At 41.4% G+C, this 26820-nt stretch overlaps 4 protein-coding genes across 6 annotated transcripts; 1 reads left to right on the top strand and 3 right to left on the bottom strand.

Moving 5' to 3' along the window:
• The first annotated feature begins 9415 nt into the window (after positions 1–9415).
• Positions 9416–11581, top strand: LOC118109746 (coiled-coil domain-containing protein 33-like). Its single transcript, XM_035157104.2, has 5 exons — positions 9416–9514; positions 9630–9723; positions 10853–10968; positions 11104–11193; positions 11297–11581. Exons 1-5 carry the CDS (start codon positions 9476–9478, stop codon positions 11423–11425), a joined length of 468 nt encoding a protein of 155 aa, XP_035012995.1. The 5' UTR covers positions 9416–9475; the 3' UTR covers positions 11426–11581.
• Positions 11582–11638: 57 nt separating this feature from the next.
• LOC118109743 (cholesterol side-chain cleavage enzyme, mitochondrial) lies at positions 11639–14797 on the bottom strand. Its single transcript, XM_035157101.2, has 9 exons — positions 14474–14797; positions 14076–14231; positions 13746–13945; positions 13435–13638; positions 13150–13310; positions 12902–13068; positions 12539–12617; positions 12244–12435; positions 11639–12154 (listed from the first exon to the last, which is right to left on the bottom strand). The coding sequence occupies exons 1-9, from the start codon at positions 14743–14745 to the stop codon at positions 12032–12034; spliced, it is 1554 nt and encodes a 517-aa protein (XP_035012992.2). The 5' UTR covers positions 14746–14797; the 3' UTR covers positions 11639–12031.
• A 4229-nt stretch (positions 14798–19026) lies between these two features.
• Positions 19027–22196, bottom strand: stoml1 (stomatin (EPB72)-like 1). The gene is made up of 7 exons (XM_035157103.2): positions 21877–22196; positions 21186–21292; positions 20937–21086; positions 20065–20268; positions 19769–19985; positions 19483–19683; positions 19027–19325 (listed from the first exon to the last, which is right to left on the bottom strand). The coding sequence occupies exons 1-7, from the start codon at positions 22016–22018 to the stop codon at positions 19120–19122; spliced, it is 1227 nt and encodes a 408-aa protein (XP_035012994.2). The 5' UTR covers positions 22019–22196; the 3' UTR covers positions 19027–19119.
• Positions 22197–22720: 524 nt separating this feature from the next.
• Positions 22721–25913, bottom strand: LOC118109804 (photoreceptor-specific nuclear receptor). Of its 3 annotated transcripts, none has more exons than XM_035157198.2 (8): positions 25341–25913; positions 24849–24996; positions 24626–24729; positions 24242–24505; positions 23912–24099; positions 23576–23816; positions 23385–23490; positions 22721–23245 (listed from the first exon to the last, which is right to left on the bottom strand). In XM_035157198.2, exons 1-8 carry the CDS (start codon positions 25417–25419, stop codon positions 23113–23115), a joined length of 1263 nt encoding a protein of 420 aa, XP_035013089.1. In that variant the 5' UTR covers positions 25420–25913; the 3' UTR covers positions 22721–23112. The 3 variants fall into 3 exon arrangements, with proteins under 3 accessions (XP_035013089.1, XP_035013090.1, XP_035013088.1); XM_035157199.2 differs by having other exon boundaries at positions 24849–24981; positions 25341–25912; XM_035157197.2 differs by having other exon boundaries at positions 24849–24999; positions 25341–25908.
• Between the last annotated feature and the right edge of the window lie 907 nt (positions 25914–26820).

Genomic DNA, 26820 nt, shown 5'->3' with positions numbered 1-26820 from the left:
GGAATCTAGTGTCCTTGTTCTTTCTCTGGACAATGGGTCATTTAAAATTTGGCTTGATATGCATCATATTGTCAAAAATGTTCACTGTGTATGTGCCACAATTCGTCCTGATTATGTGACAAAACACCTTCTTGGCTAGCATCTTTTCTCAAAGCCATTCTGTGATGCAAGTCATTTCTGACTCTAGATAGTGGGAGAAAGAGTTGGAAACCCAGCCCCCTCTAAGATGTTAATCTTCCATATCTCTGCAAAACTCATCTGTTTGTGTGTGTTCTTCACAGTGCCCCCTGGAACGAGTCCTCAAAACCTTTCATCTGGAGACACTCACACTGTGGAACTCTCATCTGGCTTGATTGCACACAATGAGTTGAATCTATGGAAATGAGCTTGGGTCTCTGATGTTTTCATGGTCTCAAACCATGCATTCTCCAGGCTTTGTCAGTTCATCAAGGAAGTCAGACATGGGTTCTCCTTTTGTTCTGACTTTGATGCTCAGGTTATATTTCGTGTTTTTCTTCCTGCCAAGGTTTCACCAGCCACCATATTATTGGTGGCAGGACGACGATGACGAAGGTGTTCATGAACAGAGAGCCATCTTTTCCCTCGAACTGCACATCAGTCGTCCCAACAGGTGTGAATTGTTTTTGCTCCAGCTATTGTATCAGCAGTGCCCTCGCCAACCCCCTCTTCAAAGTGTTGCCTCTTCTTGAGATTAGAGACATGGCCTAATCATTTCCCACACCTCTCTTGCTTGCAAACACGAAACAATTGAAGGCTGAAGGCTACTTTTACTGACACTTATCACGCTCCGTCCTGTAGAATCCACTCATTGGCTCGGAAATCCTCCTTCAATGACACATGTCTCAGGTTGACCTTCACTTCCCGTCTGTGTAGTGAGAGGCACTTAGTTACACTCGTTCCATCGACGTACTCTCTGGTTTCCTTCTCACGTCCTTCACCACAATCCCAGTCTCCTGGTCTCAGATCATGCAGTTTCCCTGTCTGGATTTGGTGGGGAGTCCTTCACCTGCCTGTGGATTTTTAAGTACAGGGACAGGGATTTACACAATATCTACCAGTTCGTTTTCAATGTGCTGTTGTCTCCTTCCACTGTTTGTTTCTTTCCACTGCGCCCGCCACTGGCGGAGATATTAGGCTCACGATGTTGCCTGATGTCGATACCCATACTCACCAGCATCCTTAAAGCTGTGCTTACAAATAAATTTTCATTATCAGTGGACATCTTTGGAATTTCCCAATGTGGAGTAAGGTTCTCCGAGCAGTGTCTACGCCTGCTGAAAGAAGTCACTGTTTAGATGTGGGGAAAGCTTCTACTTGCATAGCATGCATGTCAACAAGAACAGAACAGTATTTATTTATTTATCTAACTTACTCAATTCAATTTTAATCTTTATCAAATCCCTCTATAAATGATCAAACTGTTTGTTTGGTGGTGGATTGTTCACTTTGTGGAATCAGGATTTCTTTACCTATTTTATTTATCAATTCAATTACACGCTCAGATAAAAAAGTTTTATTGAGTATTGTTTTAGAGTGTTGTTTGTACACCCCAATACATCTATATCTATATTCCTCCTTTTGACACACTGACTACAGTCATGTGTCAATTCCAAACATGGAAACATACATAGGTTAAACAATATCATCCATGTGACCCACATCAAAGTCTGTCAGCCACCAAACAAGTTATTTATCCACCAAACAGTTTACTCCTTAAACTTAGTAAATTAAATCTGTATTCTTTAAAGAATTATTTAATTGCGATTGACCCTGGTTCTGCTCTACTAACCTACATTAAGTTAATCATTCAAAATCTTTAATATGCTCTCCTCATTTTGCAGACTGCATACCCAGTTTGCATGATAACACAACATCTATCAGCACACAGATGAAAGTGTGAAGTGAAATAGGTTCATGAATCTCCTATTCAGTCAACTCGGCCAAAATCACATACCACCCCCATACAAACCACTATTAAGTGTTGATCTTGGCCTCTTGTCACTAAGCGTATTTGCTTCAGTCAATGCACAATAGTGTGATGGGAGTGGTTTAGCCTCTATTGTATCACACAGTCGTAAACCCACTTGGTTATCTCAGTTGCTGCATCCTTTGATGCTGAACTTATCACCAAACAACTATCACTTCTGCATAATCAGCTGTTTATCTTTTAAATCTAATCTAAACTAGGAGAAAAAAAACTTTTTTTTTTCTTTAGTTAAGAAAACTGCTACGCAATCATGTGGCTATCCCTACTGATGTAGGGAAGAGAGTCGCATAGTTAAAAACATTGCATCTCTAAATAGTGATGTCTATCATCTAAGGCAATACTGTCCCATATCTGAGCCACCTGGTTGTTAAAAGGTGGGAGGTATTTTGCGCAAGCAAAATCATCGTATCAGCATATTGGTACCAGTAAAGTCATATATCACAGCGTCACATATCACACATCAAATATCACAGCTCTCTCAACAGTTGTCGAAACTCTAAAACATTGTTTGAAGCTCTGCTTCCTTTGTTTTTCCTTACAGGAAAAAAAAGTAGTGTGTTAACAGACGATCTTTACATATTCCATACGAGGATTCAGATATTCTTTTCTATTTGGGTCTTATCCCTTGATCAGACCCAAAACATATTTGTGCCCGGTCCACAAACATGACGGTACCTGTTTCAACTCAGGAATATCATTAATGTTCACACCAAAACTAAAAATCTTAATACATTTTATCAAAAGATTTACCACATTCAGGAATGAGTTCAACACTCCTAATTTCATTAATCACTATGGAAAATCGTTTGCGATTAACCTTTAACCCTCTTTTAAAATATTTTATTGGTATTAAATGTCTTTTCCCCTCCAGTAGTATTTTAATCAAAAGTTGATATTTTAACAAATCTTTAGCCAATGAGTCTATCAAAACTACTAAGACAACACAGTGTTTACTATCTCAATACAACCAACTTACTTTATCCTTTCTTTACTTAACATCCTCTATAACCTTCTTAAACTTGTTAAACTAGTTTGCTCTTACTTAACAGTTCGCTTCTCTGAGTAAATAACATCTATGTTCACATTTGTCTGAAGTCTCTCTGCCTCTGCCTTTCGCAAGAGGGTGTTACTTCCAGAGAGTAGAAAAGAGTCTAGACCTCCCATTGATATGCTAGTGTCAAATCCCCCTTTCTCTATCTAACAAATGCAGATGTTATTTCGACTCCAGTTACCTCTAATGCCCTGCGGTGTTTAAAATTTAACATACCACCCAATGAACACATCAAATCTTTACCCATAAAATTTATCAGGCAGTGTGGTAACAACAAAAATGAATCTTAAAAAATCCCCTTCAACCACATCACTGTTGTACCTGGTTGATCCTGCCGACAATGCCAAAATTGTGGTGGCAGTTTCTGTTTAATAATGATACTCTATTGTATAATAATACACACGTAACATTGTCTCTCGGAAAGTTCAACTAAAACACCTGCAGGTGGGCTCACCCCACACAGCCACCTAGTGTGACGTGTATAGAATGAGCACAGAGCACAGGAGAATCACTTCACTTATACAATCAGAAGCCCCTCCCTGCGAGGAGCCAAAAGGTATTCTTCAGTCTCTTGATGTCTGACCAGGTTGGGCAGAGTTCCTGTCTCAGATCTCCGTCCCAGGCCCCTGGTGTGAGACAATCTGTCTCCGAGATCCCTTATCTAGATTTACAACATCAAAAGACCCCAGTCCTGTATACAATGTAGAGTTCCCCTCACCCATCTCTATCAGACACACTAAGTAACACCCCTGCAGTGAAGCATTTGCTAAGACACACATGTGGGGGCCATAAACACTTATAGTCCCCTCTGCAACTTTTGTAAGTCACAGAAACACATTTGTTATCTACTTCTTCTAAATACATATCTGTTCTTCTATTAAACATTACACAAATGCAAAATCTGCCATTACAATTCCCCCTTTGAGCCTAAAAGGCTCAATATCCTTTATACATCTTTATACCATCTCATCATCCTGGAAGGGAAGCATCCAGGATAGATGAGTTTCAGGAAGTTGAACATATCGTCCAATCATAGACTTGATTAAGGAAATAACCATAGTCTTAAACTCAAAAGACAATACAACAGTTCAACAACACTAGTACACACATGAAAATCCAAATAGGTTTCAACAAACTTCAATAACATATTTTGCAATCATTCAAAAGTAGGCGTGACCATCAATTCCGCCCTTCAGGAATCTGAGTGTCCTTGTTCTTTCTCTGGACAATAGGTCATTTAAAATTTGAAACGATATGCATCATATTGTCAAAAATGTTCACTGTGTATGTGCCACAATTCGTCCTGATTATGTGACAAAACACCTTCTTGGCTAGCATCTTTTCTCAAAGCCATTCTGTGATGCAGAGTCATTCCTGACTCTAGATAGTGGGAGAAAGAGTTGGAAACCCAGCCCCCCTCTAAAGATGTTAATCTTCCATCTCCAGAGCAAACTCATCTGTTTGTGTGTGTTCTTCACAGTGCTCCCCCCTGGGGCAAGTCCTCCAAAACCTTTCATCTGGAGACACTCACACTGTGGAACTCTCATCTATTGATTGCACACAATGAGTTGAATCTGTAAGTGAGCTTGGGTCTCTGATGTTTTCATGGTCTCAAACCATGCATTCTCCAGGCTTTGTCAGTTCATCAGGGAAGTCGAACATGAGTTCTCCTTTTGTTCTGACTTTGATGCTCAGGTTATATTTCGTGTTTTTCTTCCTGCCAAGGTTTCACATGCCATATTATTGGTGGCAGGACGACGATGACGGTGTTCATGAACAGGGAAACCATCTTTTCCCTCGAACTGCATCCCAGTCGTCCCAACAGGTGTCGTTGTTTTCCCCCTTCGGCGCTATTGTATCAGCAGTGCCCCTCGCCAACCCCCTCTTCAAAGTGTTGCCTCTTCTTGAGATTAGAGACGTGTGGCCCTAATCATTTCCACACCTCTCCTTGCTTGCAAACACGAAACAATTGAAGGCTGAAGGCTCGCACACTGACACAACGCACGCTCCGTCCTGTAGAATCCACTCGTGGCTCCGGAAATCCTCCTTCAATGGCTTGCATGTCTCCAGGTTGACCTTCACTTCCGTCTGTGTGGTGAGAGGCACTTGGTTTGCACTCGTTCCATCGACGTGCTCTCCTGGTTTCCTTCTCACGTCCTTCACCACAATCCAGTCTCCTGGTCTCAGATCATGCAGTTTCCCTGTCTATGGATTTCGGTAGGGAGTCCTTCACCTGCCTGTGGATTTTAAGTACAGGGGACAGGTTTACACAATATCTACCAGTTCGTTTTTCACTGTGCTGTTGTCTCCTTCCACTGTTTGTTTCTTTCCACTGCGCCGCCACTGGCGGGATGATAGGCACGATGTTGCCTCGTGTCGATACCCATACTCACCAGCATCCTTAAAGCTGTGCTTACAAATGGGGTACCATTATCAGTGGACATCTTTTTGGAATTTCCCAATGTGGAATGAGTTCTCCGAGCAGTGTCTGCGCCACTGCTGAAGAATCCTGTTTAGATGTGGGGAAAGCTTCTACTTGCATAGCATACATGTCAACAAGAACAAGACAGTATTTATTTATTTATCTAACTTACTCAATTCAATTTAATCTTTATCAAATCCCTCTATAAATGATCAAACTGTTTGTTTGGTGGTGGATTGTTCACTTTGTGGAATCAGGATTTCTTTACCTATTTTATTTGTAATTCAATTACACGACTCAGATAAAAAAAGTTTTATTGAGTATTGTTTAGAGTGTTGTTTTTGTACACCCAATACATCTATATCTATATTCCTCCCTTTTGACACACTGACTACAGTCATGTGTCAATTCAAACTAATGAAGAAACATACATAGGTTAAACAATATCATCCATGTGACCCACATCAAAAGTCTGTCAGCCACCAAACAAATTGTTATCCACCAAACAGTTTACTCCTTAAACTTAGTAAATTAAATCTGTATTCTTTAAAAAATTATTTAATTGCGATTGACCCTGGTTTATAGCTCCTATAACCTACATTAAGTTAATCATTAAAAATCTTTAATATGCTCTCCTCATTTGCAGACTGCATACAGTTTGCATGATAACACAGCATCTATCAGCACACAGATGAAAGTGTGAAGTGAAATAGGTTCATGAATCTCCTATTCAGTCAACTCGGCCAAAATCACATGCCACCCCCATGCAAACCTGCTATTAGTGTTGATCTTGACACTCTTGTCACTAGCGTATTTGCATTCTTCAGTCAATGCACAGTAGTGTGATGGGAGTGGTTTAGCCTCTATTGTATCACACAGTCGTAAACCCACTTGGTTATCTCAGTTGCTGCATCCTTTGATGCTGAACTTATCACCAAACAACTATCACTTCTGCATAATCAGCTGTTTATCTTTTAAATCTAATCTAAACTAGGAGAAAAAAAACTTTTTTTTTTCTTTAGTTAAGAAAACTGCTACGCAATCATGTGGCTATCCCTACTGATGTAGGGAAGAGAGTCGCATAGTTAAAAACATTGCATCTCTAAATAGTGATGTCTATCATCTAAGGCAATACTGTCCCATATCTGAGCCACCTGGTTGTTAAAAGGTGGGAGGTATTTTGCGCAAGCAAAATCATCGTATCAGCATATTGGTACCAGTAAAGTCATATATCACAGCGTCACATATCACACATCAAATATCACAGCTCTCTCAACAGTTGTCGAAACTCTAAAACATTGTTTGAAGCTCTGCTTCCTTTGTTTTTCCTTACAGGAAAAAAAAGTAGTGTGTTAACAGACGATCTTTACATATTCCATACGAGGATTCAGATATTCTTTTCTATTTGGGTCTTATCCCTTGATCAGACCCAAAACATATTTGTGCCCGGTCCACAAACATGACGGTACCTGTTTCAACTCAGGAATATCATTAATGTTCACACCAAAACTAAAAATCTTAATACATTTTATCAAAAGATTTACCACATTCAGGAATGAGTTCAACACTCCTAATTTCATTAATCACTATGGAAAATCGTTTGCGATTAACCTTTAACCCTCTTTTAAAATATTTTATTGGTATTAAATGTCTTTTCCCCTCCAGTAGTATTTTAATCAAAAGTTGATATTTTAACAAATCTTTAGCCAATGAGTCTATCAAAACTACTAAGACACAACAGTGTTTACTATCTCAATACAACCAACTTACTTTATCCTTTCTTTACTTAACATCCTCTATAACCTTCTTAAACTTGTTAAACTAGTTTGCTCTTACTTAACAGTTCGCTTCTCTGAGTAAATAACATCTATGTTCACATTTGTCTGAAGTCTCTCTGCCTCTGCCTTTCGCAAGAGGGTGTTACTTCCAGAGAGTAGAAAAGAGTCTAGACCTCCCATTGATATGCTAGTGTCAAATCCCCCTTTCTCTATCTAACAAATGCAGATGTTATTTAGGCTCCAGTTACCTCTAATGCCCTGCGGTTAAATTTAACATACCACCCAATGAACACATCAAATCTTTACCCATAAAATTTATCAGGCAGTGTGGTAACAACAAAAATGAATCTTAAAAAATCCCCTTCAACCACATCACTGTTGTACCTGGTTGATCCTGCCGACAACGCCAAAATTGTGGTGGCAGTTTCTGTTTAATAATGATACTCTATTGTATAATAATACACACATAACATTGTCTCTCGGAAAGTTCAACTAAAACACCTGCAGGTGGGCTCACCCCACACAGCCACCTAGTGTGACGTGTATAGAATGAGCACAGAGCACAGGAGAATCACTTCACTTATACAATCAGAAGCCCCTCCCTGCGAGGAGCCAAAAGGTATTCTTCAGTCTCTTGATGTCTGACCAGGTTGGGCAGAGTTCCTGTCTCAGATCTCCGTCCCAGGCCCCTGGTGTGAGACAATCTGTCTCCGAGATCCCTTATCTAGATTTACAACATCAAAAGACCCCAGTCCTGTATACAATGTAGAGTTCCCCTCACCCATCTCTATCAGACACACTAAGTAACACCCCTGCAGTGAAGCATTTGCTAAGACACACATGTGGGGGCCATAAACACTTATAGTCCCCTCTGCAACTTTTGTAAGTCACAGAAACACATTTGTTATCTACTTCTTCTAAATACATATCTGTTCTTCTATTAAACATTACACAAATGCAAAATCTGCCATTACAACATCATAGCACTGAGGACACAGGTGGTGACGTTGGAGACAGAAAACAGTCGGCTCCGCACTGATCTGTCTCTGCACCTGGACCTTGGCCGAGATCTGCTGGATGACGCAGACATCGCCGTCATGACCAAAGCTGAGATTGCTGACCGTATAGGTGAGGCACAACAGAACATGTAGGTAATTACTCAACCATTTTGTTTTCCATCCATTACCATTCCATGCAAAATAAATGATTCTGTTTCTGCTCTTCAATAGTTGAGATCTAATTTATAAAAATGCTCAGATTCAAAAATACCCGCAAAAAAGTTATACAGTTTTCTTCCCAGCCAGCGGATGCTAAAGCGTCCCTCTGTGTTGTTATGGTTTTAAAGGCATTTCATTGGCAGATGAAGTAATGGTGTGGAGGCTGGCCCACTTTGTGTTTGCTAATCCTTGTGAGTGTCTCTGCCCATGCAGAATGTGCCATTTTGTGATAAGGCAGCTCATTTAGGCCACAGACCCTGATAAGCTCCGCGGGTATACATCCCTTATCTCCTGAAGGACATTTTGTGACCCTCAGTGAAAACGACGCTCCTGAAGGTTTCTCTGCTGGCATCCGAGCAAAGGGACAACATTTAAGTCCATTCCAGAAGCGAAATCCTTTAGATTTCAAAGGACTTATCAATCTGTGTTTTGATTATTTATCGTTCAAATGTCCAAGCCTCAAACTTAACATGTTCATCATTCAAAAATATGAAATAGTTCCACTCTTTATACATCTAACGTTAACTCTCATCTTAGATTTGATTCATTGTCAACGTACTTTTCTCAAGTTAACACAATTCCGAAAACCAGTTCATTGAATCGGCACAAATCAGACGTAAGTGTATCTTCACACAGATTCATGCTTCAGAGTACGATTTGTCCTGCTATTCTTTTTGAAGCTTCTCTCAAATTCAAGCTGGCCAGTGAGACCAGTAAAGGGGCGACGCAGAGAGACAGAATCCAACAGCTACAGGATGAGCTGATCAAGGTTAGAAGATACAACAAACACTCATAATACAAATTCAATTAAAACAGTTTGTGTTGATGCATTTGTACTGTTTATGAAGTTTCCTACTTTCCCTTTTTTCCATATGTGTTGTGCAGAAGAACGACAGAGAGAAGGAGCTGATTAAACTCACCAGAGGTCAGCAGCAGCACCAGCACCAGCACCAGCACCAGCAGCAGGAGGATCTGCAGCATCAGAGTTACGCAGCAAAGATGGCCACATTGGAGACAACAGTGAAAAAACAGGAAAAGGTGAATAGTGAGCAACACTGTCTCTTCTGCACTGATTAATACTTATACAGTATTTTTCAATGGGGAACACTTCTGTCTGGATACATGTTTTATTTGTGCTATCCCAATTTTCCAGGTCATTGAGAAGATGGAGAAAGCATTAGAGAGTAAACTCAGAGAGAAGAACAGACCAAGTATTGACAAGGGGCCGGTGATTGAAAAGCACAGAGGTGAGTGTAAAGGTGAAAATATACACTCACAGAGCAGCTCAGTAGAAACACCACACAAATACTGGGTAGTGCCTCCCCTTGCAAACAAAAGAGTTTGTCTTGGTTCCTGGAATCTGCTCCATGTCATCAGGACTGACTCAATGATTTTTCCGCTGCACATAAAGGTTGTGAGTCTCTCGTTCTACGTCATCACGAAGGTGTTCTGTTGGACTCAGGTCTGATGACTGAAGTTCACCAAACACATTGTCATGCTCATGCTTCTTCTACTTTGTGACGTGGAACAATATCATACTGTGGCCGTAAAGGGTGCATATGGTCAGCAGCAATATTCAAGTAGGCTGTGGCATACAAACGTGGATTCATCGGTATACAGGATGCCATCAGACATACCATTACTCCATTACAACCACTTTGGACACAAGGCGGGCTGGTGTTTATCTCTGCCGTTTCAACCTGTGTGCCTCAGCAGAGATTCAGATTCATTAGACCAGGCTTCTCTAGTCTTTAGTCGTGATCTTCTGTTGATTTAGACCATTCGCCTCAAGGTGGATACGTTTATATTCTGTGATACTTTTCTTTTCAATACTGCTGTAAAGAATGGTAATCTGAGCTACTACAGTTGTTCTGTCAGCTCCAACCATTGTTTTTTGTCTGTCTTTCAGCAGGATTATGCAAAAACTAATTAGATTTTATTAAAAACTTAAAGGTTGAGGTTTGGGCCAAGGAAGAACCCATTAACCTTTCACAGATCTGGACAACGGATCAGAGCCAGGAATCTTTTTGAAATAATTTTCTTCAACATTGCGTTTCGTCCTCCCAGTTCTGAGAATATTTCATGGATCACGCTGAAAAAATAACCAGTCATGTTTAGGGGACTGACATTTATGAGTGTGTGCAATTTGATGCAGATCCAAATGAAAATCTGGATCTAGTGAATTTAAATTTTGTTTCATTGGGGGACTGTTGGGCCTTGGTGGAGCTATGCACTTTACTGAATGACTGTTTCAATGTTTTTTGTTTTTTGCACCATTCAGAGAAAGCTTGTGATTGGCTGAAGTGGATAATTCAATGATGAAGCAGGTGTACAGTTGGTGTATATTCACACTTGTCACATCTCTCTGTGCTGTAGGTTCGACTGACTGCAGAACAGAAGAGGTGCAGTCAGCCCTGGCAGCTGAAAACTCTCGTCTACATGAAGAGCTGGACAGGATTCGCAAGCAGCCCTTCCCCGTCATTACAGCACAGGTACAACCACGGAGTCAGAGTTCAAATACAGGCCTGACTTCAGCCCAGCATCAAGACTCCATGTCCTCTAGAATATATGACAATATCTTAATTTTGTCTTATATCTTATATATATGTACATCATGTATCCCTCAGACAAAAGAGGTTCTATCACTCAAGGAGAGACTGAGTTTAATAAATAAACTGGAGATGGCCGATGCAAGAGTCCAAACACTGGAGGCTCAGGTAAAAAGCGAGAAACTGTCAAACTAAATTATTAGTTAATCAATAATCACCTTTTCATTAATGGTTTATTGCGTGTTTCACCTTTTGTTTGCCTCTGTCACAGCTGGAGGAGAACTCTAAAGTGTGGGGGAAACAGAAACAGGAAATGTTGACTAAACTAAATGAGCACAGGCATGGCTTCATCGGAACATCATCCACCAAAATCCTTCATGATGCGTCTTCAGTCAGTTGAGTTTTACACATTGTGCTGAATTTTAAAAGCTATTTAACATGGAATTATTTCCCCCACTGTTTGCTACTGCTTACAGATGACTGTATCAGATTCTTACATCAGCAAAGCACACGGGAACCTGAAAAATGACCAGTAAATGAAATATAGGATGAAGGAATGGGTTAAGAAATTGAAATAATAATCAAATTAACAATAAATAATATTTATAATAAATACGGTTTATGAACTCTTTTATTCATTTGCGAATTTTTTGGGCATTTACACATGAAATAAAGGTGCATGTCATGTCATGTCATTGTACTGACTCTCACAGACTACACATTTCAATCATTACTAAGTAATGTAAGTACAATACATTTAATTGCTTATTCACCAGTTATCAAATTACTGAGGTAATTCGTACATGCACATTTATGCTGTTTTCTTTCCTAATGCTTAATTCTTGCTTTCTGTCAACATATCAGGTTGGAAGATTGTATTTAGTATTTATATTGTATTATATTATCAGGCCTTTACAATCATTTGTGATAAAGATCTACAAAAATGAACCTGACTTTATCACGCTCCAAAAATGTTAAGTAAGTAAGTTAAGTAACAAATACAGTGTTACCGACTCGTTTGCAGCGGTTTCAAAGTCAAAATAATCGGCTTCTCTGGTACGATAATGAGCTCGAAGGTACTCTGCACGTCCACGTGCCGCTGTTTCTCCACTCTGAAGTTCTCCAGCATCTGCAACAAAATAACGCAAACGGTCAATATGATGTGTAAACGTGCAACAAAACAGTGTGAAGCTGCTCTTCGTTCTCTGTGTGTCTCACATGGATGAGGAAGAGTTGCATCTCTGTCTCTGCTATTCTGCGTCCCAAACATTGACGGGAGCCAAAGCCGAAGCTGAGGCTTCTGAAGTAGTGAACCTCCGTCCTCAGCCAGCGGGACGGCTGATACTGCTCCGGACGAAGAAACACCTTGGGATCTCTTCCCATCGCATAAAGTCCCAACTGAACTAAAGTCTAAACACAAACCAAACAAGGACACCAAATATAAAACATGAAATACAGTGAAAACATGAGAAAAACATCAGAAAGATTATTTCTAATTCCCACTGTCTCTTACCCCGGCTGGAATGTGATAGTTTTGAAGGATGACATCTTCTGTGGTGTATCTTTGCAAGCTCACTGCGACTGGGTGTATCCTGAGGTATGAAAGTGAACATTTATTAACTTTGTGGCAGCGGATAACAGATGAAAAGTCAATATCAGAGCAACAACAGTATGTGGAAGTGGAAAATGTATTATTACAAATGTTAAATATTTATCCACTATCTTATTGGTGGGTCTTATATCCAATTATTTGTGACAAATGATGCTGTGATGTATTGTTGAATACATCCAAAACGAAATCAAAGTCTTCTAATGCATCTTAAATCCACTGCCCTCTATCTCTGCAGTATCACTGTTGTGCAACTATGTCAATCACCTCAGTGTTTCCTTCAGAGCTCCTTTAACCAGGGGAATCCGCTTCAGCATCCCCATCAAGTCTCCCTGGCTTTCAGCCCGAGCTGCGACCACCTCCGCCCTCAGCTCCTCCTGGAGGCTGGGGTGCCTGGCCAGTTCGTACAACGTCCACAGCAGCGTTATAGAAGTCTGAAATACACGGAAAGGGTTATGTGGTTTTAAGAAGTCGAAAAGAAGTCGCATTCTGGAAAGCGATGATCTGCTTCTTACCGTATCTACTCCCCCGGCCATCAGCTCAGTGACGCTGGCCTTGATGTCCTCGATGGAGAGCTTGTCCTGCATTAGAAGTCTGGCTAGGACCCCTGGGTATTTCTGCGGATTTCCAGTCTCCTGTTGCGACTGCCTGTAGATGTTTTGGATGCATCGGTCCGCTGAGGCAACAAAGGGATGTAATTGAAATGAAAAAATTGTGGTTTTCAAATGACCTAACTAAAAACACTATGACATCAAAGCTGTCTATATGAATGTTCATCCTGATTGTCCTCTGAGTCTAACCTTGGTTGAAGATCCCATCCCAAGCCTCCACGTGGTCCCGCCACACCTTGGCTCCAACCAGTCTCAGCAGACCGGGGGGCATGTACAGCATGGGTGAGGTAGTCTTGAACATGAGCGTGATGCAGTTAATGAAATGTTGAGCTTCAGGGTCAATGTAGTCCTGCATCAAACCCAGACGCTCGCCGTACAGCACCGAGCTCACCGCTGTGTGTGAGAGTGAGAGATGATGTGAGGAGAAAAATAGTGGCACCAGCCTTCACAACGAGAAAAATATATAAATATCAAGAAAGATTAAAAAATACCAGTCTTACATTCTAGTGCATATTTAAAGAGATCTTGAGAGAGGTCGGTTGTCCATTTGTTTTGGCCACTTCCCTTTATCTTCCTGTGAACTCTGGCCACAAAATCCTGTACCACTTCATCCAGCAAAGGTACAAAGTTTTCCATTATTTTGGGGGAGATCACCTCCTTGTTGAGAACCACTCGGTTTGATCTCCAGTCTTCTCCATTCCTGTGAAAAGACATGGGCGTTAACTAAAAACTAGCTGGGACAGTCTTATTGCATTTAATAAAACATGTGTCAAAATATCACAACAGCTGAAATTATACAGTTAGAAGGGGATAGTGATGATGCAACATACTTGAGTAAAACTCCATATTTGCGATTCCTGTAGTCTCTGTAGGCTGTCCACGCTTCCACTTTCAGCCTCTTTGGATAATGGCCTTCAGCTTTGAAGAGGGTGGCAGCGTCCTCAGGCTTGATGATATTTACACTTTCATAATGACCTATTTTTTCTCTGACATACACAAAGAGAAAAGAAGGGGTGAAAGTGGCATAGCAGCTGGTTGTCTTTAGAAAATGTGACCTTGCAGAGGATTGTTGGTCACAGATAATCTTCATGAATAAAAACTGGTGCATTTGGACTAGGAAAATTGCATACACTCACATTTTGGCCATTTAATATAGTTTCTTACTAATGACAGACAGTATATGAGAGCACTATGCAGTTATTTATACAAACGGCCTTGCTTTCTATACCTGTAGATGGGTCCAAACTTGTTGAAGTTTTGCACCATAATGCGGTGAAGGTTTCTGAAGCCATCTTGTTTCCAGAAATTGTACAAGTTGGCCAGTCCATTCTTCCACAGCCCAGGAATCTCACCGAAAGGCCTGACGACGCTGCCGCTCTCTGGGAACGCCTGTTTGATCACTGGCACACTGCTGCTGCAGCGCAGGCCTAATGTTGCCTGACCTTCTCTGCAGGACAGGGGCAGCGTCACAGTTCTGCGCCACACACTCCATCTGGCCATCTTCCCAACAGAAATGCTCACTCTGCTCTACCTTCAGCAGCTACTCCTGTTCTCCCAGGGACACAGGCTGGACAAGGAGGCTGATCTAAACACTCACACGCCCCCTTGCTGCTCCAATCAAGGGTTTTGTTTTGTTGATCACAAGGCAAGTTAGGGCCGGCCCTGGCAATGTTGGAGCCCTGGGGCGAGAAAATACATTTCAGTCAAACAACCCAGTAGAACAGGTTTAGTGTTTGGCGTCTAGGCTCCGACTTAATCACTCCCCCATATGATACACAGGAATGATGGGAGTGATGAGCTAATACTGTAACCCCCCAAAACTGTGCAAATTCGGAGCCTGACGGTTGGATCGGTATCTGCTATGTGTGTGCCATTCGCCGCTGCGGCGTGGCCATTCTCCGTTGGCGCATTGGCCTGCGGGAGAATATACTACCTAGTGAGACTGATATGTGCGCCATTCACCGCCGCGGTGTGGCCATTCTCCGTAGGCGCATTGGCCAGCAGGAGAATATACTACCTAGTGAAAACTGTTATGTGCGCCATTCACCGCCGCGGTGTGGCCATTCTCCGTAGGCGCATTGGCCGGCAGGAGAATATACTACCTAGTGACAACTGTTATGTGCGCCATTCACCGCCGCGGTGTGGCCATTCTCCGTAGGCGCATTGGCCGGCAGGAGAATATACTACCTAGTGAGACTGATATGTGCGCCATTCGCCGCCGCGGCGTGGCCATTCTCCTTTGGCGCATTGGCCTGCGGGAGAATATACTACTTAGTGACACTGCATAAGGTTAGAGGGGAATGTACTACCATGTGAATGTGGATCCTCGGAAGCATGTAACAGTGAATAACCAGCGGATCGAATGTTCTAAACCCAGCAACCACCAGATTTGCAATGAATAGGATTTTACATCGGAACAGATATACACATTATTCAGGCTCAAGGGGGCAGGAACTCATGATCTTTTGGAACCTGACGTAGCATTGGTATGCAGAGGATGACCAGCGGCCCAGGGATTTAAGAGTGGCGGCAGGCAGATGTAGAGCTGCAGTCGTCGCTGCACCAATTCTTAATGAGTGAGGAGAGTAATGTTCGGGTGGTAGGCCACAGCTCCGGACCAGATCATGAAGCATAGTAGAAAACCAGGATCTCGTCATGGGTTTGCGGCCATCGATGGTGAAGAGAGGTGCCAATCGATGGGTTTGGAAGCGGTGATGCAGAAATTTTGTCATGGAAGAGAAGGGGCAGAAAGAAGTATTATTTTTTGCAATGTAAATTAGAGTGCCTTGACTAAATCTATCCGTTTGAGCGGCCCTTATTGATGATTTCTACCGTTGCTGCATTGTCACAGAATACGGTAATTTGTTTCCTAGCCCAACTTTTTTCCCCATAGAGTGCAAGCCATGACGATGAGGTAGAGCTCATAAAGGGCTGTGGATTTGGATTCGTCATTGAGGCAATGGATTTCAGTTGGCCAGACATCTGCGAACCATTCGTTATTATAAAATCCCCCAAAACCAACAGAATGGGCGGCATCGGTAAAGAACTGGATGGAATCTGAAGATTCCACAAAGTCATTATAAAAGAATGAAATACCATTCCATTCTTCGCATAACAAGGACCAGAAGCGCAGATCTGCTTGACAACCTTCATCTAGAACCACCAGATCATTTAGATTTTGGACGGAATAAGCCAATTCAATTAGGCGGGATATGAACGAGCGACCATGTGGAATTATACGCATCGCGAAATTCGGGTGGCCTAACAGAGATAAAAGATCTCTCTTAGTGATAATGGCATTAGTCGACCGGAATTTAATAGCTGCTCTGATGCGAGACAATTTTTTCTTGTGGCAGAGATGCCTGCATGAATAAGCTGTCAAGGGTTATACCGAGAAAATCCAGGTGGGTGGACGGGCCTATTGTTTTCTCTTCTGAGAGAGGAACACCTAACTCGCTGAAAAGGTTCCTAATTGCAGAGATGTTGCGAGCTGGTGGTGATGAGGGAAAGTCTATGACTAGGAAATTGTCCAAAAGATGTAGGACGAACGGGAGTTTGTACGAGTTGTAAAGAATCCAGCATAGTGCTTCTGAGAGAGTGTTAAAAATGGAGGGCTACTGCGGAACCGAATGTCAATTTGACGGAATAATAAAACTTTGATTTCCATTTAATGCAAAAAAGGTGCCATTGAGAGGGGTGAAGTGGAAGGACTTTGAAGGCATCGGTAATGTCGGCCTTTCCTAGCCATGCACCGACACCTGCTAACTTAATCATCTGTATTGCGTTGTCGATGGAAGCGTAGAATAAAGAAAAGGGTTCTTTGGGAATTAGGCTGTTTATACTGGGAATTGTAGAATTGTGAGGAGCTGAGAGGTCGATGATGAGACGTTTTTCTGAAATAATGGCTAAATAGGTATCGAGTTCCTCTCTGCGTAGTGGATAAACCTCACATATAGTGTCTCTGAAGACACCGAAGGCAACGTTGAATTCAGCCAAGGTTAGTGTTTTTGACAGTCTGGGGTCGCTGTCTTTTAAAACAACGGAAAACTCCCCACAATCCACGTATCTCTTATCAGCAGTTTCCGAACCAGATAATATTATCTTCACAAGATTAACATCATGGCCTGCCAAAACAAACAACAAAATGGGAGTGGCATCATTTACTCACTGAGTGTACCCCTTTTATTTATTTGTTTATTTAATTCTTCTCTCCTCCCTGTTTATAAGTGTATGCAGAATTATGTGACAGATTACCTGTTAGAATGTGGTTCCTGAGGGAATCAGAAATTGCTGCTGCTGGAGGGAAGAACTTGGTGCCCACGGTTGGGGCTGGAACTGAGGTGTGACGTCAGTCGGAAGTACGCACGCTTGCGCCGGCCAGGAAGTAGCCGAGGATGGTCCAGGATTATTTGCATTGCCCATGGGGAAGGCGACGTTTACTTCTAAAGTTTGAATTCTTGTATTTATAACGTTTAGAGACGATTTCATTTCTCGTAGAGTGGACAGGATGGATGCTTCGGCGGATGGACCGTGTTCTGGTGTCTTCTGCTTTTTTGATGGTATATTGTCGGCGGTTTTAAAGGGGACATAGCATGCAAATTCCACTTTGTTAGTGCTTCTACAGGTTAATGTGGGTATCTGGCATGTCTACCAACCCAAAAACTCTGGGGAAAAAACCCTCGCACGTTTTGTTATAGTTCCTCTAAGTCAGAAACGTCATGCTTGAGCGACTCGATTGCGCTTCCTGGGTTTTGTGTCGTAACAAGGAACTGGAAGTCTCCCTACATGGTCTTTAACTCCAGGAGAACAGCGAGGAAATCAAAAGTATGGGACGCATATTTAATCATTTATATAATATATAATATATCACTTATATCATTTAATATCGATGTTAAATAAGCGGGTTGTCGGCCCCCACCACCAGTTAGTGGGCCATTAGGGTACTAATGACTCACAGAATAGCAGGGTGGGTCTACAACTTACAGGAATCAACAACTTTCACACCATGACTTAGAGGACCCCAACAGCCCAATGGTGGGGGTCAAAGACCTGCCTGTTCAAAATAATTCAAAACAACTATTTGTCCCTGGAGGACAATTCTAAGGCACATTGAGCAACATGGAAAACAACGATGACATCAGTGCAATGTGCACAGACAGCTAAAAATCTGTGCCGAATACTAAAATTACAAAGTAAGAGTAGTGTATATGAGTATATAGTGTGTATATAACAACTCTCAACACAGGTACAGACCCACAGAGGTTAATGAACTGAAACCTCCCATTAGTCAGTTAGAACTAAAAACACCTCTGGAAAGAGAGAGGAAAAGTCTTGGTGCAGTTGCCTATGTACATCATCTGAAGTTATCATGACCTGGATGACTGAAATATTTTCAATGATATTCAAAAGGTTATCTTCCTTGGAAAGTAGAAATAGAGATCTACACATGTATATGTTGTCATGTAGATGTGACATAGAAAAGCAGGATCTTCATCAGGATGCACATGGCAAGAAAATATCCAGAGAAAGAATGAAAACTTAAACAATTTACTTCTTCACTCTTCTGTTGATGTTTACCGCCTCACAGAATACACCACAGCACAATACGTCTATGTATCGTTGAGTTGTTATTCTGACCTTAAATTTTGCAACATGCTTAACTCATCTCTCTGTAAAAAGTGTGTTGAGACTATTCCAATAAAATTTTTCCTGAAGACCTTCAAAAATGTGTTGTTTCTGTAAACAAGCATTTGCTTTGATTTGGAAAGGAAGACAAGGCCGTCACAGAAATTCACTTTAAAACAAATATAATCAGTGCACACATGAAAAACATCTATTTTACAGTTAAGTTTTAATAAATACATGCAAGCTTTGCTAAGATCTCTGATTCTTCAGTAGATCAATGAGTTCCTCCAGCTTCATGGCTGTCGTAATGTCTCCCTGGATTTTAAGTCTGCCACTGGTGTATGCAGCATATGGTCGGAGTTCGCCGTGGAACATGGCCAAAAGGTCTCTGTCGCTCATACTCAGCGTCACATCTGGCTCTCGGCACAAGGACCCTGCTCCAACTGCACCACAGCCTACAGAGCACACACACAGAGTAACAAAGATATTTGATAATGTAAATAAAATGTTTGTTTGCTTGATACATTTACTTTACGTGGCTTGCATTCAATGACAGGATTTATCTCAATAAAAATGATTACTACATATTTACTACAACATATGAACCATTACCTTGGCTTAAATCCACAACGTAAGTCCGATGGTGTCCATCTCCCGAGCTGATGTCAAACTGGAAGCAGGCCCCAACTCGGCAAACCAAAGTTTCAGAAAGCAGGAGCTTTACCTGGCTGAGCAGCTCTTCAACACAACTTGGAGTGGACACAGCAGCCTGAGGGACATTGCTGAGCTCATCTGTAAATGTTATGCCGTCTTCTGAGGAGGTAAATTCATAGGTTTATTGTACACCATCATTATATGGGTACATGTTGTATAAAAGCAGTTCATATAAAGGCCAAACCTTGTTGAGGATGTGAACTCCCAGTGCGGCTCAGAAAGTGCATGGCCAACTGCTGGATGGGGCCAGTGAGGCCTTCCAGTCCAGGCACAGATGGAGGAATGATGAGGGATCCAGATCCAGAGGGGTTTTCTTCTGGGGCTTTCAGGAGAGAGCCTATAGTAAGCTCTACCCTGTCCACCTCCAACCCCCAGGGCTGAGTCATCTCATTAATGTCCATCTGCAGACACCAAGACAGGATTAAAGTCTGAGCTGAATCAGTGAAAAGCCAGCGCAGAGTAGCTTCGATGTCGTCTCACCCCAAGATATTCTCCCAGTTTAAGCCTCTGGGTCTGGATCTCCCGCACAGTCTTCTTGGCCAGACTTTGGGTCAGAGCGTTCTGCGCCGTCATCCTGGTCGAGGCATTCAGGTCCTGGACTGATACGACTGACAGGACAGGGTTCCAGATCCTGAACTGGATGTCTGCTCCCACTGACAACAAACCGTCATCTTGAGTGGTAACCTGCAACAGCAGAATCACATTTGTATCAAAATGACAGCAGCGTTTACTTTGACCTAATACTTTTAACATTTGCCACAATTTATGGAAAGAACCGACAAAACATTAATCACTGTTTAATACCAAATAAATTGTTTCAGAAAAATTAGGAACAAAGGGCTCAGAAGGAAAATCTTACCATTATCAAAAAAAGTGACATAAGCTTGACACGATGGGAAGTGAAGTATTTCATTGATGGAGCTGTTCTTGTGATATATTCTTATAAAAAACTAAATGTTGCCTTGATCCTGGCATTTGCATTGACTTGCATTGACAACTGGAAGGCTAAGCAATGTGAACATGAGAAAAAAGACATTGACATGCTGCTGTCATTAAAGCATTGTCACATTAATTACTGGCAGCATGATGATACAACTTGAAGTATCACAGTATCAGAGTTATCTCAGCATCTGTTTACTCTCTTCACCGTCATACTGAACAACATTGTACCCACGCTGCCATCTGTAGGACAAAGTAAAAAATACACAACCAACAGAAATAAACGTGTAAGTTGAATGAACACTAAGCATTTCACCTATTTGGTTTTCAGGAACATAAGTCATTTTGTCTGATTTCAACAAGTTGCTGAATCACAGCAGCTGACTAATGATGAATGGAGTTTGGTGGTTTACCATGCAAGGAGGGATGTTGAAAGCGCGGGTACGCAGGTCAACTTTCTGCCACTGGTCAATGAGAGGCAGCACGAGGACAATCCCAGGGCCCTTCGGAGGACAAACTCGCCCCAGACGAAACACTACCATCCTCTGGTAGTTAGACACCGTCTGCAGACAAAATCAGTCGCAGATGATTGGTTGCTTTTATCCTCAGAGAGCGATTGGACATGCTGTGGTGAGACTGATGATGGGATCATTTCAGCTTACTTTCAGTACAAACCATCCTGTGATAGGGAAGGTCACAAAGGTGCAGATGTAGATGAGAAAGATGACAATCATGTTGCAAGTCCAGGAAATCCATCCTTGGGAGTTATCTTAAAGAGAAGAAACAAACACTCAATCTAAAGTCACTGTTATTAAGGGTATATTCAGAAAACCAGTTGTGGAGAGAAATAAAAAATAGTTGTAAAATGCAATCTGTTGCTTTGAGGGCCTTGAGATAAATGACTCAAATTATATATACTATCTATTTATCAATATATACTTAAGTGATCTTGATTTGGAGAGTATCAAATTTTACTTGGTTTTCCAAGAAGAAAGGGTCTTGTAAAACATTACACTACCTACTCGTCTTCTGAACTGAATTTCAGGATATGACATTTTATTTAACCGTCTCATGTAAACATTCACAATCATATTAAGTACATTTAAATGTAGCTCGTGATGTGAATGTACATATTTGATGTATAACATATTTAATGTATTTTACTTTGTGATCGTGAGTTTTCCTTTAATGAAAGAAATGTGAAACTACAAACAAATACACGTATACAACGTATATACACACAAAAACACAAATATATATATTGGATAAATAATACGATTAATAATTTGATCTGTTTATTTGAGGCTGGGTGTGTTTGACGGTCATTACAGAACAATAACATGTTGTAGTTACCGGTGAAGTTGTTTTCAGACACATTGGGGATGTAGTCGTATGACAGTCCTCTGTGGGAGCTGCGCTGCGTGTCTCTGTGCACGTACAGACCCGGAGTCGTCACTGAGTCTCTCTGAGGCAGCGGCTTGTACTGACTGAACATTGTTCTGTCGAACTCACGCTGTTTCTAATGTTGAGTCTCTTCGTACTGTTGGCCAGCAGTGAATACGTCGTTATGGACGCTTTAGCGCGTAAGGCTAAGCTAAGCTACCGTGACGTTGTTCCGTGTTTTGTTGCAGCTCTTCTTCCCGTTGTTTACTGACTCACCAGTAAATCCGGTCACTACCACCACCTGCTGGTCATGTAGTTAACTGCAGTTTCCAGTTCAGGACCATAGACTGTATATAAAAGAGTTCAGGACGCAGCAGAGTTTAAAGGAATAGTTCACCCAAAAAAACGTCCGCTAGCTTAGCCACTTCTGGTAAACGTTTAGGCCTAAAACACGGTGGAAAGTATGAGTTGGTTTTTTTTACATCTGAATATAGGTCACTTATATCTTCCGTTGTATTCGAAACACCAGAAGTGTACTCAAACACTTCACCCACCCCTCTATGGGCAAAGTGGTGGTATATATAATATAATATATATTATATTATTGGCACTATCCTAATTCCAAATCACTGCACATTAGTACCGCTAAATATCAACTATACCAGTTTACGTTAAATGACCTAAACTATATTTTCTATGTTTTGTATAGTTTATATTCTTTGTTGCAGCTTTTTGTAATATGTGTTCAGTTGTATATTATGTTTTGTTTGTGTTGACCTAATAGATAAAAGAAGGAAAATACCCAAAATGCAACTTTCGAATAAAGCAAATACAAAATTTATTTAGGACAAATACATTGTATATTGTAATTTAAAAGAAAAGCATTTACATACATAAATGATTTGCTAAATCTGTGAATGAAAAATTTAAAAAACATTATGAAATTAAGTTTCTTACATCAGAATTTCAGAAACCTTTACATGTATTTCAAATGATATAAAAAGATGGTTGAGTTCCCAAGTGAGTCAATATGACAATGACAGACATTCTTCCATTTTAATTCATACACACCTGTGCCTTACCTACTGTCTTTTATGTTGAATTTAAAAATAAGTCAAAACCAGGTGTAATTTATACTCTGAGGAAACTTGGTTGAGTTGGTGTGTTGTGTTTTTCTAGTAGAGTTCAGCTTCTCTTGATGCTTGTTCAGTTTTTGAACATGTCACACAGCAGCTTCTCCATGGGCGTGCTGCCGATCGTCTTGTGAAAAAACAGCCGCTCTATTTTCTCTGAGCTCACGAAGCGAAGCGACGGTAGCAGAAGCAACATTTTCCCAAACCTTGATGGACAAAGAGCAAAGTAGCATGAACTTAATGTATCTATATTTCCATTTGCATGACAAAATTCACAGACTCCAGATGTTCTTATGATAGAAAATCTTTGCCTGCTGTCAGAGAACAGAAATACAGCAGGCTCACCTGGTGCTCTGGTCGGGGTAGATTGAATGAATATGCTGACCCAGCAACACCTGAGACTGATCCTGCAGATTCTCCACCTGCTCTGGGTCTTTGAGGCTACGTGTCTCTGCTCCAGGAAGTCAAAAACCACACATTAGTCACAATGTCCATTAAAAAAATGAAAATCTATCACTAGATGAACAACCCCTTACCTGGCTTGAATAGTACAATGGCCTTCAGGCAAGCAAACTCAGTGGGGTCAACAGCCAGGGCCTTGAAACGATTGAAGACCTCCTCCAGGGTGCTGAGGTCAGCGATGGGGAGGCCGATCCTGGTCTGTTGTGTCGGGGACAGATCAGGTAGAGACAGGAGAGGACAGCTGTCCATGGGTAGAGACCACTGGATGGCACACAGGAGGAACATCTCACTCCAAGCTTCTTCAAGAAGAATCACCTGACATGATCACAAAAAATGCCCCCTGTGTGGTAAGTCTTACCCCTTCAGTCACATGTCATTTGTTTCAGTAAACATATGGCAGTCAGTCTCACCTGGTCTCGAAATGGCAATTGAGCGAAAACCGGCAAATTTTTTGCCCACTTGACCGACATGAAGAGGAGTCGTGCCGAGGTCTCATACACACCCTCTGAACAGCTGGCAGTGTACGGGGACATACGGAAGTCAGAGGGAGTCTGATCTCTCTCTGAATCGTTTGTTGTCACATCGATATTCTCCTCCACTGCGCATTAGAAAAAGAGAGTCAATCAAATTTAGAGACAATACTTGTGCTAATACTAAGAGACCATAATGCTTTTTAAGGACTTGTCCCACGTTTGACTCCTTGTTTGACTCGTGTAATCGCTGTACCCGTATGATCTTACCATCCTCGGGTTCCAGTTTTGCACAGGTCTCAGCCGTCAGTAGGCTGACCATGAAGCGGTGGTTGTTGTTGGGGTTGCTGCAGGGCTGTATGGAGCCAGAGGTGGGGACGGACGAGGTGACCAGAGGTCTGCAGACGGCCGACAAGTAGGCAGCAGAGGAGGTGAGTTCACGTGTGGTGGCCAGGTGCTCCTTTTTACTGTCCACGTTTATGGAGTCAAGACTGACATGTGCTGTGCTTCTGGGCTGTCGCTCATTCTGCACAGCTGCCAAGGCGACAGGTAGATAACATGTTAGGATTTACTGTACATATTAAATAATAAATCATGTAAGTCAGCAGTCAAAAGTACAGGATTTATACTTTACAGTCAACTTGTTTTTCTCACCATCTTTGTTCATGCCGGCTTGGAGACATTTCTTTAGTCGACAAGCTTGGCACTGGTTCCGATGAGCCTTGTCAACAGGGCACCTGCCAGTTCCAGCCTGACACCTATGATTTAGACAAAAGTGTGATTTTAAAACACAAAAATGTAGATTTGTTTTTTATTTACACGAGCCCTCCTAAGATATACAGTTGTATGCATTAAGTCCAGCCTGCATCTCGCTCACCTGTATATGAGTCTACGTCTGACACTGCGCTTGAAGAAGCCACTGCAGCCGTTGCAGGCGTAGATGCCGTAGTGTTTACCACTGCTGGAATCTGAACACACTTGACAAAGCAGGCCTTGGCCAATGGCTTTATCTGGGAACGAAATTTCTTCTGTCAAGAACAAATACAAGCAATCAGTATTTTAATTTTCAGACAGAAAATAAAATATTAATTTAGTTCACGTTACTGAATATTTTGTTATGTTTTTTTTCCACCTCTTATGTTGCTGATTATCTATTTTGTGATTATAATTTTTTTATCTTCAAACTATCTAAACTAAAGTTAAGTCTTAATTTTACAGATTTTAAGGAAATCATATATACATTGTTATATCTTCATATTCTCGGTCTTCCTAAACAATACACAGTAAACACAAACATTATGGACAACATCATTCTAACAGAACAATTTGCTGTACAATGATAAACATATTACAACGATTGGCGGCTCACCTGAGTTCTGAGTTCCATCTGTGCAGTCATTGGAGATGTCCGAAGAGAACATGTTAATTCTGGTCATGTGATCCTCCATTTTGAGATGAGTTCTAATATCTGAACTTGATAATTAAAGGTTTAAGTTTCCTCTCCTGTACAAAGTGTATTTCTGTAGTTGCCTGGCTGGATCAAATCATTTTATCAAGTCATGTATTGACCCAATGCAACGCCCTAAAAAACAAACAAAATCTTATAGTTCAGATATAGTCTCTTCACAAGTCATCAGAGAGTAACCCTAAATTTACTCAGACGATCTTGATCTGGTGCTGACGTCCTCTCTCTGTGGTTTCTGATGTAATGTTGGGTCAACGGAGTTCCCAGTTCGTCTTGCTTCGTTCTCTCTTGTTAGAGTGAGTGTGTGAGCCTGAGTCGTATGGGGGCTTTCTGGAGGAAGACAAGGAGATTAGCAACATGCGCTGTGTAAGCAAATGCTGATTTGCCATCCTCTTAATCTTTACTGTCCATAAGGATGAATCAATCAGTCACACCCCTCACAAGTATGACCGTATTCCACAACAGGTGAACAATGGAAAAGCAAAATAATATATAGTTTCTTCTCGCCTTCACTGCCAATAAAAACAACTCCTAATGGAAAAGACTGCTGCACATTGATGGTCACCAGTGTCTCATGATTACAAGTATAGTCAACAAGTAATGTCACAAATTGTGTGTGACACAAAAAATATTTTGTATAAATGATTATTATCATGAACAAACCTGAGGAGAGATGTTTGCCTGTGTATAAATAAAGATGCTTTACATGTTATCTAGCTTATTTAAAATCTGATGATGCTGGTTGAAACCATCAGTGAGTCCACGACTGCATCAACTTATCACCTGTTGCTTAAAAAGCTGTTTATTCAACTATACAGTATTACTGCACAAAAAGATATGTCAATAGACTGCTTATTGATTATTTGTCTTTCTCCTTACACACATATGTTCCACACCATCCTATTAACAGTGTTACTCTACAGTCTGTGCCATATTGGCCCTGTCAATGACACTAATGGCCTCAGGAGCATCCACCCCAAATCAGCAAAGTAGCTTAACCTTCCATGAAACGTGCTCCTCCTCCTGTCGGGGGATCACATAAAGGGGGGGTGATGAGAAGAAAAACAATTAGTGCAGAGATTGAAAGACCAGCAAAGAGTTGACCCTTAATTCCATTCTTCGGCCATATGGTGGCTGCTCTCTGAGGCCTCAGTCGGGCTAATTACTGACCCGAGTACAATTTACTGTTAATAAGGATTTTCTCTCTTTCTTTTCTTACCTTAAGGTATTAAAACAGCAGGTCGCCACAAGGAAATGTCAGAAACATCAGCAGCTGAGCTTGCTCTTTTCTTTCCCCCTCTATCAAGCAACAGTCGTGTCTGAAATCATTACTGGAAGAAGGGGTTCAGCTCTTAAATCAGACTAACAACCAAGACGCTGAAGT

The sequence above is a fragment of the Hippoglossus stenolepis genome, chromosome 5 (assembly GCF_022539355.2).
Source record: "Hippoglossus stenolepis isolate QCI-W04-F060 chromosome 5, HSTE1.2, whole genome shotgun sequence".
Classification (NCBI taxonomy): Eukaryota; Metazoa; Chordata; class Actinopteri; order Pleuronectiformes; family Pleuronectidae; genus Hippoglossus; species Hippoglossus stenolepis.
The sequence above is the reverse complement of the archived record's forward strand: the minus strand, read 5'-3'. Positions and strand labels throughout refer to the sequence as shown.